General features: G+C 40.3%; 2 protein-coding genes across 2 annotated transcripts; one reads left to right on the forward strand and one right to left on the reverse strand.

Annotated features, from left to right (window-relative positions):
• Nucleotides 1-6,381: 6,381 nt before the first annotated feature.
• Nucleotides 6,382-8,628, reverse strand: LOC18031350. Its single transcript, XM_006421509.2, has 3 exons — nt 8,189-8,628; nt 7,180-7,378; nt 6,382-6,797 (listed from the first exon to the last, which is right to left on the reverse strand). Exons 1-3 carry the CDS (start codon nt 8,603-8,605, stop codon nt 6,382-6,384), a joined length of 1,032 nt encoding a protein of 343 aa, XP_006421572.2. The 5' UTR covers nt 8,606-8,628.
• Nucleotides 8,629-12,217: 3,589 nt separating this feature from the next.
• On the forward strand, nt 12,218-13,117 carry LOC112100114. Its single transcript, XM_024188280.1, has one exon. It carries the CDS (start codon nt 12,218-12,220, stop codon nt 13,115-13,117), a length of 900 nt encoding a protein of 299 aa, XP_024044048.1.
• The last annotated feature ends 3,139 nt before the right edge of the window (nt 13,118-16,256 follow it).

Consider the following 16,256-nt stretch of genomic DNA (forward strand, 5'->3'; position numbering starts at 1 on the left):
ATGAATCATTTCACAACATTATAAAAATCTTTTACAGCATTGTAAAATCTTAAATCTATATTTTAAAAAATGTGAACATCTTCACGAAAGAACGACTCTCTTATCATATATCAATAAAAGTTCATCCACAACTATTTTGAAAAAGTGAATAAAGATTGATGAAGCCTGAGAAATTATTTTGTAACAGTCCCAATTTTATAATGAAAATTCTCCTTTTTAGCCTAGAGAAGAATTATGGCGAACATGACTCTACTTGTATTTTGTTTGGACTGATAACTAACACATGAATAATATAGCTGGGTTTATTCACGCTGCAATTTGGTTTGTTTCTGCATAATCAAATAAATCAACATAGCTTTCCCAAATTTGACAATGCCACCGTCCAATCAGAAAGCATGGCGTTTTTTAGTATGATTTTTAAAGAAACAAATGTTGTCTCTACTTTTTTGTTCGTTTTTGCATCGCGTGGTTTGAGGAATGGCTATTTGTTGCGTAGCCAAGAAGATGAGAAGTGAGTTTAGTGCTATAGAAAAACTATAAAAGACGGATTTGCTGAGGATCCGAGAGAGACGTCTGAACCTCACAACCTTGATACATGCAGTCGTGGACTGGGAAAGATATCATAAGTCATAACTTGTGTAACTTTCTTTGAAGCTTCGCAAATAACTTTTTTTCGCCAGGTTACTTGCGCATTTCCTTCTGCATTGCCGCGTCTTCACCTCACTTACGAAGGCCTTTGGAAATTACACGGTAAGTGTGAGAATTTTGATACATTCTTGCGTGTGGGCCCTTCAATATAATTTCCAAGATGCTTCCAAAATTCAATGGGATGTTTATGCAATAACTTGATAATTTCCTCCTGCATTCCTGCTTTTCGCCTTAACGTGGGTCTTGGAATTTTGGATTGGAATTTGGAAATTACACGTACACACGGTCACGGTGTTGACCTACATCCATCAAGAATCCCTCGTTACTCAAGTCATTGAGGGTAGTGTTGTTGGTCAACTCGAGAGTTCATGTGTTTATTTTAAGTCATTTTTATGTTTTTACTCAGTTGTTGTGAATATAATTTGTGCTCACAATTACCTAAGATAAAGTAAGAGTAGTGAATAAGATTTCTCATCTCCAACCAAAACCTATTATTGACCCCCAAAAAAAAAAAAAAGGCTAGTAACACAACAAGGTTGGAGAACGAAAACTCTTTACTGATGTTGACCCGTTATCAGTCAGTTACGCTAATGTAGGGCTGGGCATTCAATTTGGCCAATAAAAACCGAATGGTTAAAAAAATATGAACCAATCAGTTTTTGATTTTTCAATCGAACTAAGCCGAAAACCGATTGATTCAGTGTTAAAATAAAATAAAAATAAAAATAAAAATGGATGTGTTATTGACGCAGTAGGTTATTAGAATATTTTATGATATTATGATATTTTTATTTTAATTAGCATCTTATTAGCTAGGTGTTTATATATATATATATTATTTCTAGTTTAATTGTGATTCAGTTTTCTTATTTGAGTTATATAGGGAAGTAGATTTTTACTTATTATAAATAAAGAGGTCTTGTCATTATTAATATAATTCAGTTATTCAATAAATTCTCTACATTTTGTTCCCTTGATGGGTTCATTATCCTTATCCTTAACCTCACATTGTTGAGTGTTATTTAAAAATCTCATGATGTTGAGTCATTTGGAGTAGAACGATATCTACTCTATCACGATGTCGAGTCATTTGGATTAGAACGATATTTTATTCATCATGAAGTCGGATTCATTTGACAGAGTGATTCACAAACACCACATCAAACTTAGACCTATGCATTCACATCTTTGTGCTGAGTGAGTGAGGTTTATCTTAAAGTATTTCTGCTTATACTATCCCACTTGTTAGTTATCATATAATTTTTTTCAAATGCAAATGTTTGAATTTTTAAAAGTGCGAATTTGAGGTTTTACAACATTGTAAACTACTCAATTATTTTACAATGTTGTAAAATCATGAATCAGCATTTTAAAAAATACAGACATCCTCACTAGAGATGGACTCAATTATCATAGATCAATAAAAGTTCATCTACAGTTATTTTTAAAAAAGCAAATAAAGATTGATGAAGCCAGAGAAATTATCAAGCTTTGAGATTTTGTAACCGTCCCAATTTTATAATGAAAGTTCCCCTTTTTAGCCAGAGACATACAGAATCTGCTTGTATTTTGTTTGGACTGATAGCTAACACATGAATTATTGATGCTGCAGTGTGGTTTGTTTCTACACTATCAAATGAATCATACGTTGCTTTGCCATATTTGACAATGCTACAGTCCCGAATGTAATCAGAAAGTACGGTATTTTTCACGTTTGATTTCTAAAGAAACAAATTTTCACTCTAGTTTTTTGGTCCATTTTTGGATTATATAGTATGAGAAATGGCTATTTGTTGCGGAGCAACATATCGATCAGGAAGAATCATGAGAAGTGAGTTTAGTGCTAAACAAAAAATATAAAAGATGGGCCTTGTGGAGGATCTGAGAGAGAGACATCTCTGGGCCCCCACAACATAGATCGATTTAAGATCTTGACACGCGTGCAGTCGTAACACTAGCCATCTGGTCGTTACTCTACAAAAAATACCATAACTTGTGTAACTTTCTCTAAAGTTTCCCAAATAACTTTGGTTCTCCGGGTTACCAGCGCATTTCCTTCTGCATTGCCGCGTCTTCACCTTACTTACGCCGACTTTTGGAAATTTTGATTGGAAATTACATGATAAGTGTAAGGATATAATTGTTTCTTTGTCTGAAATCTTAATTTGACTTAATTTAAGATGTTTTGATATTATAATTTTTTTTTTGTTTTTATAACTGAAGTCTTATTGTAAGATATTTTTATCTGAATAGAAAAAATAAATTTTTTCTAATTTTTACTCAAATGATAAAATATCTGAATAAAAAATTATTTTTTTCTCACAAATACACTCATTAAATGTATTTATTGCCTACCTAACTATTAGATATCATATTAGAATTTTCCTTGTTCTCAAATCTTACTTGGTATTAAATACTTAACATAAATTCAATTTGAATTTTAAACAAATTTTTATTATTATTAGATAACAATTTTTTATGTATAATATTATGTTAAATTGCAAAAAATGATGTTATCAAAATTATTTTTCATAAATTATATATCAAATTCTTATGTTATAAATATTCATAACATATAAAAATTATTGTACTGTAAACATACACATATTTAAACTTCATGCATATATAATACTTTCAAAGTCATAAGTGAAAAAAACAACTTAGATTTAAGATATTTTGAGTTTATAAAAACAAACAACTTATAACTTACGTTCAGACATTAAGAAATAAAAAACAAACATTTTATTCTGACATGTGCATTTAGACTCATTTAGATTTAAGTAACATAAAGACCAATTCATAAACGAGATGTATGCTATAACTTGAGAGTTTCCTCCTGCATTCCCGCTTTTTGCCTTAACGTGGGTCTTGGAATTTTGGATTGGAATTTGGAAATTACACGTACACGGTTACGGTGTGTCGAAGAAAAATGACAAACCTATAAAGGCATTTTTGTTAGACAGCTTGGCCAAGAGTGCACTAAACAAAATTGTGCTAGGATAAATTAGAAATGTTCAATAAAATTATATTTGGTGTTGTCTTATTAAACAATGAAAAAAAAATTAGTAAACAAATTAGATTAGCCACCACAGACAATTATAGGTGTCCATTTAAAGCAAATTTAGTAATATTAGAAACTTAGAACCTTTATCATTTAAAGCAAATTTAGTATTGTTAGAATTTTTATGGGTGATTGATCAACGCAATTATATAAATATAATCATTATATGACCTATCATAAAATTCTATAGAATGAATATTTGTTTACTTCATATATTTTTGTAAAACATTGATGCGTTGGCCTGTATCGCCATAAAAAATTGCTCGTTACTGAAGTTATTAGGGGTAGAGTTGTTAGTCGACTCGAGAGTTCGTATGTTTATTTTAAGTTATTTTTATGTTTTTACTTAGTTGTTGTGAATATAAGTTGTGCTCACAATTATCTAAAATAACGAAAGAATAGTGAATAAGATTACTCATTTCCATCCAAAATCTATTATTAAAAAAAAAGGCTAGAGAGCAACAAGGTTGGATAAGTAGAACAAACGATGCGAATATTCTTTATTGAATGTTGAAACGTTATCAATAAGTAACCCTAAAGCATAGATAGTGCTATGAATTAAGTTTAAACTCTCTCCAAATTAAGAGATTTGCTGATGTCACTAGCTATCTCTTCCAAACTTTACCTCAAACCCAAGATTATGCCGGCAGGTGCCTTCTTAAAGAGTCAAAGTCATCTCTTCTTTTATCATCAGTAAGTTTTATTTCGAATGTATGTTTGAATCCTTGTAGAGAGCTTCTGTTGGTTATTTTTTACTTATTTGCTATTGATGCCAATGTGCAAGTGTAATAACAAGTAATAAAGTGATGAATATTCGAGATCGTCTCTACATGAATTGATGTTACTAGAAAGACTATAACAATCACGATAATGCAAACTTCCTTTGTCCCAAAAAGATTCTAATTAAAAGTGAATTACTACTAAAATAGACAATAAAAGAAAAATAAAACAAATCAATGCAGTAATAAAACAAATTAAATGAATTGTGTAAGAAGATTTCAATGGGAATAAGGTAGCTAAGTGATCAAACTCTCTTCATGGATTGACTGTTTTGTCTAAATTAATCCCAGTTGCTACAGCAATTCCTATAGCACTGGACATAATTATTTTGCATCCTCAGCTGTCGCTTATCAGATTTCTCATACCCTTAAGCACCTTAACAATGACCAGTTGTTAACCCACCTATGGTATGACATTATGAGCATACACTCTTTCTACCTTACAAGATGAATTCCTATGTATAATTTTTTACAAATCTTAACTCAAATGTAACCCTTTTTGGACTTAAGTAATCTTAGTCCAGGAAACTTAAATTAAGATCACTCTAATAATTTCCACTAAGACATACCCTTTTGTGGCTCTATCTTAACTTGAACCATTAAATGGGTGATCAACCGAAATAATGATTTTAATAATAGCTATTAGAGTAAAATGCTATAGCAATCTTGCAGGAACTTATAAGAACAATCAAAAACCCATTTAGATTGTTTGTCACTTAGCTACAATCAAATTTAGTTCATACTTTGAAAAAGAAAAACAAATAGAAAAATATTGATCATGAAATATATCAGTTCAATCAAAGAGTAAGGAAGGGAACAAGTAAAGAATGATGACAAATTGAATCCAAGTAATTCTACTGAATTCTTCATTGGTGCAGACTTATTTTCCTTGAATTTTGATTCTCCCCTCCTTTTCCTCTCGATTTCTTTGATGTTAATTCTCCGCCACCTTTTCATGTGATGCACGCTCTTTTTATAATTGAAAACTAGGGTAAACAGAAGCCTAAGGCACGCATGAGTCGAATTAGGAAACTGCAAATCGCAATTCTGCAGATGTCTCGCCCTAAGTTTTCTCTATAGTTGTTCTAGGATTGCTACAGCAATGGTTGCTCTAGCAACGGCTATAGCACTGCACTGCTCTGAATTTTGTTTCAATTCTTTTGTGGCCATATTCTTCCTCCTTTTTGCCAGCCTATTGCATCGACATTCCTTCCATGAATTATAAGCTTCTGGAAACCTACAATTATGCACACAATTTGAGTACAAATTACTTTAAATTAAGCAAAACTTATTAAGACTAAACTAAAATGAATTATTATGCAAAATATAACAAAAATGTAATGAAAACACCTTATTTACTCTCTAAGTGATCTTGATTTAAGTGTAGAATTGCCATAATAACTCTCATTTCATAGAGTTATCAACTTCCAAACCCTTGAGGAAGCAATAAAATCATCATATCTTTACTCTCCAATCATTAAAATCATTTTCCCTATTCAATGAACTTAGTTGCTGCCATTACTTGGATAAATCAAAGAGAGAACATTGCGCACTTTCATACCAGCCACTTCCAGCGATTAAGTCGGTAATCAGATCCTATGTAATTACTCCGGAGATCAGTTTGATTAATGAAAAGGAAAAAGGAAGAAAGAAATCAAGAAATCTAATAAATCGAGTAACAATTTGAGATAAAAACAAGTGACACAAAGATTTATGTTGTTATGCCAATATAGGCCTAATGCATAGAAGAAACCCACTCAATAAATTTGTATATTTTCCAGGAAAAAATTAGGAAAACGAGAAGAATAAAGCTATTTTCACTTAGTGAATCCACTAAGCAACGTTTGTAACTTATTTTTACAAAAAGGAAAAGAATCAAATTGAACTCTATCCTCAAATTGAACTAGCCTCTAAATCTTCAACAGTATTGTTGCTCCACCAATTTGCTTTTTTCATGGACAGCCAGACAATGAATCGCCAAAGGGATGAAGTGTATTTCCCCCGCATACTCAGTATAGAGATTCCTGAGAGACAAAGGGCTGCGACTAGTGACCACATCAAAGCAATGCTTGAAACGCTGAATTTCCCAACACTTACACTGAACTCAGGCGTGACCTCATCCACAAACATAACATAAACAACACATGTGCAGATCACAAGAAAGAGGAGGATTGTTCTAAGTTGTAGCGGCCATACAAGTATGGTAATTGCAGCCATAGTAGTAATAAACACAGCCGAATTGAAAACCATCAGGTAGACAACCGCTGGTAACTTACCGGATATAACATCCTTAGCATCAAATTTTTCACCTGCAAAATATATACATATAATCTTCCATGAGAAAGGAAGCAGGCAAACTGCAAGATTCTGTTAAAAAGAAGTTGCCCTTATGTAGATATAATAATTTTACAATAAAGAAATGTCATATCTTAATAAAATAAGGACAAGTAAAAGACCCCAAAAAAAAGAAGAAGTATAGACTTTAGTGTAATGTATTTTGTCATAAGCATTCCTTTAAGATAAAATTTTTCTCCATAAATAAGTTTAATTTAGCTTGAGGATGATTTCCTTTAACAAAGCCATTTGGCAAATCATAGGCTGCGGTGAAAAAAGCTGTAGCAATCATTCCTAGGACCATCAATATTACGTTTCTTGTCTCTATCGGAAACAGTGTGAAATTCCAGGAGCCACTAGTGGTATTGGTGGGTAGTTCTGAAAAATGAGTACTTTGTTGCTGAGCAGCAGCCCTTTCAAGGATCGAGCCAATTTCTTTGGAAACACTATCTTGAGAATTGGCATTGCATATATCCAAGGCTGTCTGTCCTTGATTGTTCTTGGAATTGATTTGAATTTTGTGACTGTAGGAACTCTCAAGAAGTAGATTCACAATCTGCAATTATTAAACATCATAAAGAGGCAGAAGCCTGAACAGAGTGGGGAAGTAGGATTTTAGTTGAGGGAGTCGTCACAAAAATACCCAAGACTTAATTTGAATAGAATATAAATATTATTTTGTTATTTAAGTTATGGCTCTCGATGAATAGTGCACCTACCCACACAAAATTTCCCAATGATTGCGACAACCTTACTTTAATAAAATGAGGATGCTACTCTTAAACGAAAAAATAAAGATATCAATGCACTAAAAGATAATAAAACTTGATTTTAACGTATTAATTTTGTTTTTTTATATTTTAGTGACATTCTCACTTTAACAAAGTAAGGATATTCATTTTTTTCTTTTGGCCTTGGCAATTGAGGCAGCTATCAATTTAAGCCCCTAAATTGTTGAATAATTGAAGTTTATTTTTAAAAATTTATTAATTAATATTAAGTAAATTTTATTACATATTTGCATACTCCTAATATAAAGTCCTCTAAATTAATCTTTCCTAAAGAAATCTTTTTATTTTTTATTTTTCAAATGAAATCTTATAAACAACTTTCCCTCATTTAAACTAATTCTTTTTTTCCCTTACCTTTCTATTTTTTTTTTAATAAAGAGGCTTTGAAACAAAATTTTCGCCTCAAATTCTCTAGAGTTGACACTAGCTAGCTACTGGCCTCCTCAATCTTATAGATATTATGTTTATCATGATCTACCTAAGACTATGGTTAATTTCTCCATGTACAAATTAATTGGTAATCAAAAGTCTTGTGTGTCTTTGCGACAGTGTGAGAGACATCAGGGAGAGCTTACCACGATTAATTTGTTCAGCGCAGCAAGATGCAGAATACTGTTGCCCTCCTTATCTGTCGCATTGAAGAGATGCTCCAGGTTATGTCTCTTTGTCTCCTTCATCAAGATTTTAAAAGCATCGATTTGAGAATTCTTCACTGCAAGGATAAGAGCTGTCTCGTCATTGGAAGTCAGCTTTGCAAGGGATTCCGAGCTTGCTATTTCCGTAATCACGCCAGCATCACCATTGACAGCTGCTCTGTGTAGCGGCGTCATCAACCCGTTGTCTTCTACAACAGGACGAGATTCGGGATCAAGCTTTCCGAGAAAATGAACCACCTCACCATCCCCTTCCACGGGGCCTCTGTGCATTTCTGTGCAACCATCATTTTCCTGAATATTGTCCTTTTTTGCTAACTCTATCAATTCATTAGACATGATTGACACTGAATCTGCGTAATTCTTCTCTCTGGCGTCCTCTTTAACAGTGGGACAGAGTGGGACAGCGCAGGAAGGAAGTTTCCCTTTTCTTCGCTTTTTTTCCCCCCTTTTTTATAGAAAATTTCCATGAAGTTTAACATGGTGATATTTCTCTAAGCACACGTACGAGAAAGATCGGAATTCGGAAACGTAGCGCTGCATCACATGAATATTATACGTACCCCTGCATCCCATCAATATCATAGAAAGATCGGAAGAAAGCTTCCTTTCAGTAATTTTGATGGGATGCAGGGGTCAGCATATGGGAATGCTCCTACATTGCACAAAGACGTCCTGTAAGTCATCATAAATTCATATTTTTGCCTACGAATTTTATGCCCTATTTGGAATCGAGGTCAAAAGGTTATAAGCGGTTTATCGCATAAATTTTAATAAAAAAGGGTACTTGGAAAATTTTTTAAAAGCTATATATTTGACAATTTTTTCCACTTTGATTCCAGTTTTTAAAAGTAAGGGATTATTTTTTATTAGTAGCTTATTAAATAAGTCATCATATATACTTTTAAAGTTCTTATTACAAATTTAATATTTTAACAAAAAAATAATTTATCTTATTTTTTCATAAACCCTAATATACAAATAAATTTTTTTTTTAACTTATGGCTATTTTGAGCATCATATAAAACACTAAACTATTTTCTAAATCAGTAGTTTGTTTCTTCTATACAACAAAAGTAACTTATTTTATTAGCTTAAACTGGCCGTTAATCAATAAGTTTACAGTACAACATACACAATTGAGTGATGAAGATGAGGGGTCCACCTATTTCTAAATTAAAAAAAATGTTTTTTTAATTTCAACTTTCGAGCTTGCGGACAATAGGGGAAATTTATCATGTTGTAATTTTGAACAATGATTTAAGAAAAAATTGAAAATTAATCAAAAATTTTGTTCTTTTGTAAATTTTGTGATTTTGTTTTTTAAAGTAAAATAATTAAAAATTCATAAAATCAAAGATAAACAAAGGGTTGGAGACTTGGAGAGACAAGTACTAGGTGAGGATTCTGTTGATGCGAGATTCTGGTTCTCCTCTGCCTACGACCAGGATCTCTGCTCGATCAACTTCACCACGACCAGGAGGTCTCCGCGTAAGGCTTCTTCCCCGGAGGTTCCTGCGCACACAGACAAGTCAGAGTACGCCGGTTGTTTTCCCGGCGCAAACCCTCCGACGCTCAAGTCAGATATGAAGGTTCGGGGAACGCTTGCCACAAATCTTATGGCTCTTAGATTGTTTTCTCTCTTTTAGAATCAAAATTGCTAACCCTTTTACCTTCGTTGGCTACCTTTTTATAGGCTTCCTCTGAATCCCAGTTTTCCGCTCTTTTCGAGACGGTCTGGGGCTCTGACTGCTGCGTTATGGGCAAACGGGGGATCTTGCGTGTTACGCCATGGTTCAGGGGAAAGCGTGGCTGTCGTGGTTCTGCGAGATCTTGCGTGTTACGTCACGGTTCAGGGGAAAGCGTGGCTGTCGTGGTTCTGTGGGATCTTGCGTGTTACGCCATGGTTCAGGGGAAAGCGTGGCTGTCGTGGTTCTGCGAGATCTTGCGTGTTACGTCACGGTTCAGGGGAAAGCGTGGCTGTCGTGGTTCTGTGGGATCTTGCGTGTTACGCCACGGTTCAGGGGAAAGCGTGGCTGTCGTGCCTAGATTCTCGGGCTGGAGAGCATGTCTTGCCAACTGCCGTCGACCGGGTCTCCTCGCCTATCGACCTCTAGCCGGAATGGCCGTATACCTCTTATAGGGAATTGGCCTCGCGGATGACAACATCGTGGACGAGCAGGATATTTCTGCTCCTGTTCCTCCGCGCACCAGGCTTTTACGGAACACACCGGTTCGCAGGACTCTGCCATCAGATATCTGCTCGTCATATCTGCTCGTCATATCTGCTCGTCATTCCTGGTCTCGTCGACGTATTTCTCCCAAACAGTATCTCTCCCAAACACCGGTCCCCCAGTTTCTGGTGTTGGGTAATGTAGTGGACCAGCAGTGGAAACTCGACGGTTTTTGCTCGCGTGGGACTGGAAAAGGCTGCCAAGAGTCGTGTCGCATTTAATTGCGGATGCGGTGATGTGGCGGAAATCTACCCCTCCATTTGAATTTCAAACCTACGGTTGCGAGATTCTCGGAATATTCGTCATTGAATGCTGGCAGCCCAAGAGTTTGCTTCTCAGTAAGAAAACCCAAAATCTTCAAACACGAACTCGTCATTTTCTCCATTCTTGTCTCTCCGGCGAATGAACCTCGGCACCAAAGCTGTCATCCCTGTCTCTCTCTGACCGAGTCCCTGCTTTAGGTATTTCTTCTATTTTCTCGGTATTGGTTAGTTGTAGGTAATTTCCTTTCTCTCTGCTTTGCTTGAGGTTGTAATTGGCGGTGGTGTTTTGGTTAGAACTTAGGATATGTCGAAGGGTAAGGAGAAAGTCGTTGAGGTTGGTGACGACGAACTAGGTTTTTTGCCTAGTCTGCCCGCTGATTCTGCTTTTGACCCCGGGGCCCCCTTAGAACCCACTAGGTCTAGTGTCGGGACTAGCGCTAGGAGGATGTCCCCCCAAACGACCTCCACGAGCGGAAGTAGTGGTGAAGAGGGATCTTCTGGCTCCGGAGGCACCTTGAGTGAGAAGGGGGAAGGTGATTCTGGTGAGGTGTCTCCATCTGGAACATCACGACCAGAAGAACGGGGTACAGTAGGAGGTAGAGCCTTGTCGCGTGATTATGCCATTGATTACATGTCGTGTACGACCACGTTTGACGAGCTCAATGACCTCCGACTTAGGTATAGTATTCCTGGTGAGATACCTCTTAAGATCCCAGGAAAGAAGGATACACCTAGCCGGCCTCCTAGGGGATACGTTACCCTGTATCTGGAGAGCTTTAAGTATGGGCTGAGGTGTCCCTTGCAGCCTTACTTTGCCCGGATACTTAACGGCCTAAATCTGGCTCCTGGTCAGCTGAACCCCAACGGGTGGAGAGTGCTCTCTGGTCTGTTCATATTGTGGGACAGATGTTGCCAAAGCGAGCCCACGGTTGATGAGGTGAAGCACCTGTACCAGCTGAAGAGCAGCCCTAAAGATGCCGGCTGGTACTACTTCCAATCTGGTACCAAGAGCAGGAAAACCATAACTGATCTTCCAACTGGTGGTGGTGGGACTTGGAAGAGGAAATTCTTTTTTGCTGGGGGTCCTTGGGGTCAAGTTGCACAAATAGACGGGAAGGATTGTCGCGTCCCACCCCGTTTCACGGTCCCAGGTTGCCTGCTCGCTTTAGATGTCTTGTATCCATAATTGTTCTTGCTGTATTGGTTTGTCTCTAACCAAGTGTCTGTTTGTGCTGTAGTTTCCTGGGGTGTTCACTTCCCGCTCCGACCTGGTCAGCTTAAACGGGTCGAGGCTGTACTGGCCAATTCCTGCTCGAGCTGAGAACTGCTATCTACATACAACTTCCTCGAATCTCGGTTGATACTTCCTGGCCATAAGATGGAGGACGCAGTGATTGGAGCTCTGACCAGGAAACGCTCTCGGCCTCCAACAACCGATAGGGACCAGGACAAAGATGCTCCCGCTGCGAAGCGAAAGAACATGCGAAAGAACATCGTGCAGCAGGTTCCTCCCTCCTGCCTCTGCTAAAGTCGGGGAATCCAGTGGAGCAGCCACTGATCCTGCTTCCTCTTCTCCACCTGTTGTGCCTCGGTCTCGCTTACCCGACAGCCGACCAGAACACTTGGTTCCCTATCTCAATGAGTTGTCTAAACTCGTGAGCAAGAAGGACCTGGAGGGCTTTGACGGTTGTACCCTGGGCGAGCTGGTGGGAGCCATGCAGTATAGCGCTTTCCATCTCAGCTGCATGGCCACCTACTATAAGGCCAAGGTAGGCCGTTACGACAGGAAGATGAAGGAGGACATTCAATCGGCGACGACCAGAGCTGACGTTGCCGAGAAAAAAGCGGGGGAGCTAAACGTTGAGAACCTCAAGCTGATAGAGCAAGAGTCTCTTGCTCAAGCAAAAGCCATTACCCTCGAGGAGGAGCTGACCAAGGTTAAGGAGGATCTCCAAGGGCAGAGGGCTATGTATGAGGCTCAGCTCGAATCTCTCCGCGATTCCCACCGAGCTCATGTAGAGAACTTGGAGAGGGAGGCCGACAACCAGTACGACCAGGGACTTCGGCATTCCTATCGTTGTATCACGGCCGTCCTCGGAAAGCAACACCCTGATCTGAAAATGGATGACCTTGCAGCTGGTGTTGCTCAACATATGGACGAGGAGGCGGCCAAGGAAGATGCCGAAGGGGTAGAGCCGATCGTGATTGATGAGGGAGACTCTCCTCCTCGTGCAGTCCCTGCTGATGTTGGGGAGGCGAGCGCCCCTCTGGATGCAACTGGTGATACTCCTCCTGCACCTGAGGAGGTCCAGCCAACCGACGCTGCTGGGCTTACTGATCCACGACCTTCCTGATATGTTTCTTGTATTGTAATGAACAATGTTTGTGAAGATTATCTGCTTTGTTAATTATTAACAAATTAATAGAAATGTTTTTGATTACTCTCTTGTGTGGTAATTATGAGAGCCTGCTCGTCTTCGTCTGGTCGAGCTGGCTATGGCTTGGTATATGGTTTCGCCACCTGCCTTAGAAAATTTTCCGATGTTCGGGATTCTGCTCGCCTTTACGCGGTCGAGCAGATCCCGCCATGCTTGGCTTCTGTCTCGCCATAAGACAGGCTTTGAGACTCGGTGAGCCTTTGCGTGCCTTGGGTTTTTCGAGGATTGGGATTCTGCTGCCTTCTCGTGGCCGAGCAGATCCTGGCACGCTTGGCTTCTGTCTCGCCATAAGACAGGCTTTGAGACTTGGTGAGCCTTTGCGTGCCTTGGATTTTTCGAGGATTGGGATTCTGCTGCCTTCTCGTGGCCGAGCAGATCCTGGCACGCTTGGCTTCTGTCTCGCCATAAGACAGGCTTTGAGACTTGGTGAGCCTTTGCGTGCCTTGGATTTTTCGAGGATTGGGATTCTGCTGCCTTCTCGTGGCCGAGCAGATCCTGGCACGCTTGGCTTCTGTCTCGCCATAAGACAGGCTTTGAGACTTGGTGATCATGTCATCCACGTACACCTCCATGGTTCTCCCAATCAACGGCTTAAAGACTTTGTTCACCAGCCTTTGATAGGTGGCCCCAGCATTTTTGAGACCGAATGGCATTACCCTGTAACAGAACAAACCTTGGTTAGTGATGAAAGCCGTGCTCTCCTAATCCTGCTCGTGCATGGGGATCTGGTTGTATCCCGAGAACGCGTCCATGAAGCTAAGCAGACCGTGCCCAGCCGTTGAGTCTACTAACTGATCGATCTTGGGCAAAGGGAAGCTGTCTTTCGGGCACGCCTTATTGAGGTCTGTGAAATCCACACACATCCTCCACTTGCTGTTTGCCTTCTTTACCAACACTACATTCGATATCCACTCAGGGTAACTGACTTCCCGAATGAACCCTGCTCCCAGGAGCTTCTCCACCTCGCCATTTATAGCCTCATACCTCTCCTGGTTGAAGCACCTCCTCTTCTGCCTTACTGCCCGAGCACCTTTCTTTATTGTCAACTTATGACATGCTACCTCAGGGTCAATCCCTGGCATGTCTTCATGTGTCCAAGCAAACACGTCAGCATGAGCCTGTAAGCATTTCACCAACTCCTGCTTTCGCTCTCCCTTAAGTCTCGACCCGATTCTGATCGTCTTTCCCGGGTTCTCTGGCCCCAGGCTTACGGTTTCCAGATCCTCTACAGGCTCTTGTCTGCCGTTCTTGTTTTCCACTCGGGTATCGAGGGATGTTATCTGCATTGCTTCCCTTGCTGCCGAGGAGTAGCAGCTTCTCGCGATCCTCTGGTCTCCTCGTACCACTCCTACTACCCCATTCACCCGGTACTTCAGAGCCAGATAATGGTTGGACAACACCGCTTTGCTCATCCTTAAAAATGGCCGACCTAGGATCATCTGGTAAGGACCTTCCTCATCCACTACGACAAAGTCCAGCATTATTGTCCTTTCTGTCGGGGAACTCCCAATTGTGATAGGCAGTTCGACCACGCCCAGCGGGACCAGCTTCCCTCCTCCGAACCCCTTCAAGGAGGTGTTGGTGTATTCCAACTTCCGGTCGGCTATTCCCATCTCTTCCAGGGTTGACTTGAATAACACATCAACTGAGCTCCCTGTATCAATCAATATCCGGTCGAATTTCTTGCTGGCAACAGTAGCCTTGATGACTAAAGCGTCCTCGTGGGGGTATAGAACCCCTTTCTCATCCTCATCCGTCCACATGATTGGCACTTGCCTGACCCTTGCTCGTTTGGCTGCTGGGGTGTTGAAGAGTATCTCTTTACTGGTCATGGCGTACCTAGCATAATTTTTTCTGGATCTGTTGGAATCTCCGGCCAATGTCGGACCCCCAGCTATCACCCTTACTGCGGGCTGCTCGCGCCTCAGGTCTCTATCACTCTGCTCCCCTTCACCTGCTGTCGCCACCGTCAGGAAAGTCCCATCCATAAACTCGTCTAGGTACCGATTTCTCACCAGATCTTCGACCTGGGTCTTGAGATCTCTACACTCTGCTGTGGTATGGCCATGGGTGCCATGGAACTTACAATAACGTCCTCTATCCCTCCTGTTGGGTAGCTTTGTTATTGGTGTGAGGAGGTGCAGCAGCCCCCGATCCTTTATGGCCTCGTACACCTCATCCAGGGACATCTTCAAGGAAGTGTACCGCCCATAGTCCTGGTCCTGGTCGATCAGGTGCACTGCTCTTTCTCTGTTTGCCCCGCTCTGAGTCGGGGGCGGTGGAAGCACTTCTGGTCTGCTCGCTCTGCTACCGTGGGAATATCGATGAAGACCAGCAGATGTCGAATCATGCCTTCTCCAAGGCTCCCTAGCTGGGGAACGAGGAGGTTGCGCCCTGCTGCGCTGATACTGTGGTGGCCTCTGATGAGGCTGGTAAGCAGTTACCCGACCTCCTGCTCCACTACCGGAGGCCTGGTGGTCCCTCCTCCTAATCGGTCTATTCCCCGGTAATGCTTTCTTCTCTTTCCTCCCCGACCCTTCTAACTGGTCTGTCTTAATCCGTGCAGCCTTCTCCTCTTCAATCTCGATGTCTCTCTTAGCCTGCTCGTATGCGGCTTCGTACGTTTGAATGGCTGGGCTTCTCAAATTGTACCACAGCCTTCCTATCTTCACCCCGTCTTTCAACCCCCTTAACGCCTGAGGGTGGTTGAAGGCTCCCAAATCGAGGACAGCCCGATGAAACCTCTTGATGAATTCCCGAAGGGTTTCTTGCTCCCCCTGTTTCATGCTTTTCAGCTCCATCATGTCATCCTCTGGTGCCATTGCCCCACTAAACTGCTCGGCGAATTCCTGGCACATCTGCTCGAAGGTTTTAACGCTGCCCCGAGGAAGTTTCCTGTACCATTCTCGTGCACGTCCCTCAAGGGATAGTGGGAACTCCCTGCACCTTTGGGATTGAGATAATCCTTGTACCCCAGTTATGTCGTTGAAGCGCTCTATGTGCACCAGCGGGTCAGTTCTTCCCGAGTATCTGAGGTCTGGGAGGCGGAAATCTC

Source organism: Citrus clementina, unplaced genomic scaffold, assembly GCF_000493195.1.
Source record: "Citrus clementina cultivar Clemenules unplaced genomic scaffold, Citrus_clementina_v1.0 scaffold_9, whole genome shotgun sequence".
NCBI classification, from domain to species: domain Eukaryota; kingdom Viridiplantae; phylum Streptophyta; class Magnoliopsida; order Sapindales; family Rutaceae; genus Citrus; species Citrus x clementina.

Bases quoted from the DNA above. Each gene is read 5' to 3' on its own strand.
- LOC18031350 (XM_006421509.2), bottom strand. From the start codon at position 8,605: ATGTCTAATGAATTGATAGAGTTAGCAAAAAAGGACAATATTCAGGAA. The intron at 7,379-8,188 runs GTAAGCTCTCCC...TAATAATTGCAG, and splicing joins CGCTGAACAAATTAATCGTG to ATTGTGAATCTACTTCTTGA. The intron at 6,798-7,179 runs GTGGCTCCTGGA...TATATTTTGCAG, and splicing joins ACTACCCACCAATACCACTA to GTGAAAAATTTGATGCTAAG.
- LOC112100114 (XM_024188280.1), top strand. From the start codon at position 12,218: ATGCTCCCGCTGCGAAGCGAAAGAACATGCGAAAGAACATCGTGCAGC.